The sequence below is a fragment of the Lycium barbarum genome, chromosome 3, assembly GCF_019175385.1.
Source record: "Lycium barbarum isolate Lr01 chromosome 3, ASM1917538v2, whole genome shotgun sequence".
Lineage (NCBI taxonomy): Eukaryota > Viridiplantae > Streptophyta > Magnoliopsida > Solanales > Solanaceae > Lycium > Lycium barbarum.
The window spans coordinates 119,271,651-119,276,591 of NC_083339.1; the positions used below are offsets into that span (position 1 = coordinate 119,271,651).

Genomic DNA, 4,941 nt, shown 5'->3' on the forward strand with positions numbered 1-4,941 from the left:
GGAACTGAAAGAAACTCTATGTTGTTTCCCGAATAAACAGTGATCACAGGGATCCAAAGTTACGTCTTTATCTATTGAGATGGCTTCTTTCTTTGCAAGAGTCGTCAATCCCTTCAGACTCATGTGGCCCAATCGTCTATGCCACAAGTTTGGCGATGTCTCTTCTTCAACTGCATTGAGATTCGGTCGATACAACTTTACATTGGTTTTGTAAAGAGTACCACAAATATGTCCTCTAGCAATAACCATAGAGCCTTTGGACAGCTTCCACGTACCATCCTTGAACAGATTTCCATACCCCTGTCGATCCAGAGCTACTCCTGAGATCAGATTCAATCTCAGATCCGGAACATGACGAACCTTTTACAACACAAGTGAGCTTCCATTGCTGGTTCTTATGTGCACATCACCAATGCCAACAATGCTCGAGAAACTGGTGTTGCCCATCTTCATAACGCCGTGGTCTCCAGATTTATAAGTACTGAACAAATCCTGGTGTGGAGTGGCATGGAATGATGCAGCAGTATCAATCACCCACTCAATATCATTTGTGCCCACGTGTAGGCATGCTTCCTCTCCGCATGTAACAAGTGCAATGTCTGGTGACACGGTGACCATGGTCTCACCATCTTCCTTGCTCGAACTCTGGTTAGTTTGAGGCTGCTCCCGTTTAAGCTTCCGACACTCCACCTTCTTGTGGCCATAGTTGCCACAATAGTTACAATAGCCCTCGAACCAAGTGTTGGTATCGACGGACTTTCCCCGCTCTCGTGATCTCCCTCGAACTTGAGATCTTGCTCTACTTTGACCTCGACCTCTACCTTTGCCTCGGCCTCTTCCTCTACCTCTGCTTCTACCTCCGTTGCGTCCACTATTTTCAGAAACAAGGGCATATGATTGATCTACCCTGGCTTCTTTTCTTCGCGATTCCTCGTTTATTAAGGCGTCTGTGACCATCTGCATGGTCACCTTACCATTGGGGGCGGAATTACTGAGAGTGACGACAAGAGTCTCCCAGCTATCAGGTAGAGAACTTAGGAGCAAGATTGTTTGCTCCTCATCATTGAGAATCCATTCGGCTGCACTTAGCCGGTTCACGAGATCTTGGAACTGACTTGTGTGTTCTGTGACAGAGGTACCGCTACGTAGCTTGTGATTTACCAATCGCCTCATCAACAATGTTTTATTTCGAGCCGTTTTTGCTTGGTACATGCTCCCAAGCTTTTCCCAAAGTTTGTAAGCACTCGTTTCCTGCGCGATATGATGGAATACACTATGGTCAATCCACTGTCGAATTTGTGCGACCGTTTTCCTATTCATTCTTGCCCATTCTTCGTCTGTCTTCTTGTCGGGTTTGGCACCTTTATTTTCAAGCGGCTCGGCTAAATCCTTCAAATTTAACAAGTCCTCCATATGAGGTTTCCACATGTTATAATTTGAGGATGTTAGCGGAATCATGGTATCCGATGATGATTTCTCCATGATAAAGTGCACCTAATTTGCTTGTACTGGACTGTGGAAGCAAATCAGGAAAAACGGGACTCACGGTTGAATCCAGAATGGTCGAAAACCTAGGGAACCGATCTGACCAATCTGAAAACCGGACAAAAACAGAGTGAACCGGGCTGCACTAATTCAAACCGAACTGGGCCGGTTTAACCACTGGTTGGTTGAAAGAGTCAACAAAAGGATGATGTGGCAATTGGACTTTGACCAGATCTGGTTCTGGTCAAACGGGTTGGTCGGATCGGGTTTCTACGGTCGTCTTCTCCGGCGTGCTGGTGGCCGGAAGGTGGCGGAGCGGCGGCGGCGATGGTGGACAGAGAAACTTTGACTGGACTTTTGGAGGCCTTCCGGTGGTCGAAAAATTCCGAAAAATATATATTCGGAATCCTCGGAACGAGATCTTTCTAATGGTATACTCAGAGCACAATTTTGGGACAAAAAATTTTGACTGAAAATTTTATGAAACTTTAAAAGATTGGCCTGGAAGATTAACCAAGCTCTTGATACCACTTGTTAGGATTGGAAAAGTCTTCTATTCATAATCGGAACAGAATTATAATAGGAGGAGCAACTCTCACACTCAACTATTACAAAAAACCAATCCTAAACTTAATACCTATATCTCACTCAATTGTTTTCCTTACTGTTTTTCTCTCTTGCTCTTGGTGATGCTACAAATGATAGAAGACTTCCCTATTTATAGGGATGAAATGAACCTATTGATGTCATTTGTGACTCAAGCAAGCACTTGACAATTTGACAAATACAAGGAAGATGTTTTCTTCCTTAAAACAAGGAATATGTTTTCTTCCTCAAAACAAGGGAAATGTTTTCTTCCTTGTTTTCTTCCTTAAAATGAGGGAGATGTTTCCTTCCTCAAATTATGGGATGGACCCAACAATTAATTATATAGAACTGACTACTGACTTTCAGTTATGACTAGATCAAACATCAGCTTTGACTAATTAGGCAGTTGACATTGCCATGCTGAATGTTCAAATATTGATTCAAGATAGCAACTTCACTGACTCTTATGAATTGCAGGGGAATAAACAACAGAACAGTGTCGCAATAGTAGCTTAGTAGATATGATGTTGGCAAGAGAAATCTGGATTTCTATTCTTTTAATCTGCACAACGATTGCCAAAGCCCAAAACATTACTCAGTGTGCTTCTTCTTGTGGTGCTGTTCATGAGATCAGCTTTCCTTTTAGATTGAAAGCAGATCCCCTGAATTGTGGAGATTCCAGGTTTGAGCTTGATTGCCAGAACAATCGTACTGTCATAAGTTTGAACCCGAGAAGATATTACGTGCTAGAAATCAACTATCATGTATTCTTGATCAGAGCAATTGACCCTGGTTTGAAGCATCAGACGAGGAACTGTACTTCTTTTCCTGATTACTTTGACACATCTGTTCCTCGTACCTCAACATTTGGTAGAGCTTTAACTGCTGAATATCATTATCTGAAGTCAACTTCTGGTGCTGCTGTAATTATTGAATATCATGAGAGGAACATTCCCATAATCAATGTCAATTGTTTAGCTCCTGTAAATTCCTTGCGCTATGTGGAGACTACCTACTGTGGTTCACAACACAAGACTCCTTTCCTGAATACTTCACAAAGTCATAGTTGTTTCGCCATTGGACAGGACATGTCAATTTCGGATTTGGCTGAGAAATGCAGCTGGGAAATGGTGGCCTGGGCCTCAGCACATGGTCTTTCAGGGGACAATACTTCTCTATCGGACATTCATGCAGCCTTGACATACGGGTATGAGCTATCTTGGAAGCGTGCCTTCTTGTGTAGAGAATGTGAAGGCTATTGTTTTGCGGAAGGCGGTGGCTTTATTTGCCATCGCTGCAAGGACAACTCTGGGGTGAATCTCTGCATACCTTGTAAGTCTACATTCATTTCGAGTTTCACTATGTTCAAGTGGAATCCCTTTTCAAATGTTCTATTTTACAAAATTCATCCCTGAGATTGAGAATGTGGTTCTTTGAGTCCTGATTGATGATAATAATAGCTGAAAACAACACTAGAACTCGTTGAATGCTGCAAGACCATGCTAGAATCCCAGTTTGTCCTCTCTCTGTTGGGCCTGTTGTTTTGAGTTATGATAAAATCTGTATCCCCTTAATTTCCTGGCAATTTTCCGCTCAATTTGATGCGTAACAGTTTGTTAAGTTTCCTCCTTTGTTGCCAGAATCTTAATTCCTGAGATTCAATATTTTAAGCAATCTATTTCAAGATTTAACCTCTTTATTTTACTGAAAGAATTCTTATAATTGGACAATGTGTTGGGCTCGAAATAATAGGGCGTCATGCGAAGCTAACAATTCAAACTTGAATGATTATAAATCAGACAACAACGAAAATAGACAAAAAGGGCATAATATTATAATGTGATTTGATCAAGTGACCTACATATTAGAAAAACTAATATAAAAAAGAAAACATTACAACTATGAGAGAATAATCTCCCCCTAAACGAAACTCCTTTAATGACTACATTGTGGATGCTTTTCTGTGTTATTGTGTGAGACAAATCTTCAATATATAGAAGTCCGAAACTTTTCTTCCCAGAAAGGATTATTCAAATATGGAAGAGATATTTTCCACCAAGGAAATCTTTTCTATCAAGAAAACCTTTTTTTTTTTTAATTTTTTGAAATAAAACAGAATTATGGTAGAATCTAAATAAGGTAAGAAATTCAGGGAAACACTAACAATCTCCCCTTGGTCTGAATTTTTTGGCAAAATAATCTTGATTCTACATCTTCGTATAAGCTTCATCACTGCCGCTTGTCATTGTTAAAAGTAGGTATGGTTGAAAATTTAAGCTTTGTGCTTTAAAAGTGAGCACAGGTTGAAACTGAAGCCCATGCGTTAAAAGCGAACATGGGTTGAAATTGACCCAAGCATTTAAAGTAAGCATGAGTTGAAAATTTGAGCTTATACGTTAAAAGTAAGCATGAGTTGAAAAAATGAGTTCGTGCGTTAAAATAAGCATGAGTTAAAATTATTTTTGTATTAAAAAATATGCAGCAGGATTGTTGAAAATCCGATTGAAAATCATCTTCACATGTAGTACTCCAGATATATCTTCTTTTGTGACAAAAATCTTTATTATCGTCAAGTTGGTTGCAACTTGAACTGATCCACCTTGAAACTGTCTTCAACCTCGTTGAACCATTGACTCTAATACTATTTGTTGGGATCGAAAAAATTAGGGCATCATGCGGAAGCTAACACTTACAAATCAATTGATCTATATATGAATATCTAATATAAAAGTATAAAACTTTTTAAGAGAAAAATATCTCCCTAAATAAGACTCCCTGAATTATTACATTATGGATGCTATTGTGTGTTTTTGTTTGAAGGGAATATCTTCAATTTATAGAAGTGCAAAACTTCTTCTCCAAGAAAAG

At 39.7% G+C, this 4,941-nt stretch overlaps 1 protein-coding gene across 1 annotated transcript; it reads left to right on the forward strand.

The window, feature by feature from the left end:
* The first annotated feature begins 2,594 nt into the window (after positions 1-2,594).
* Positions 2,595-3,488, forward strand: LOC132631188 (uncharacterized). The gene has a single exon (XM_060346784.1). The coding sequence runs from the start codon at positions 2,595-2,597 to the stop codon at positions 3,486-3,488; it is 894 nt and encodes a 297-aa protein (XP_060202767.1).
* Positions 3,489-4,941: the final 1,453 nt, after the last annotated feature.

Excerpts from the sequence above, each read along its gene's own strand:
- LOC132631188 (XM_060346784.1), top strand. The coding sequence starts at position 2,595 with ATGATGTTGGCAAGAGAAATCTGGATTTCTATTCTTTTAATCTGCACA.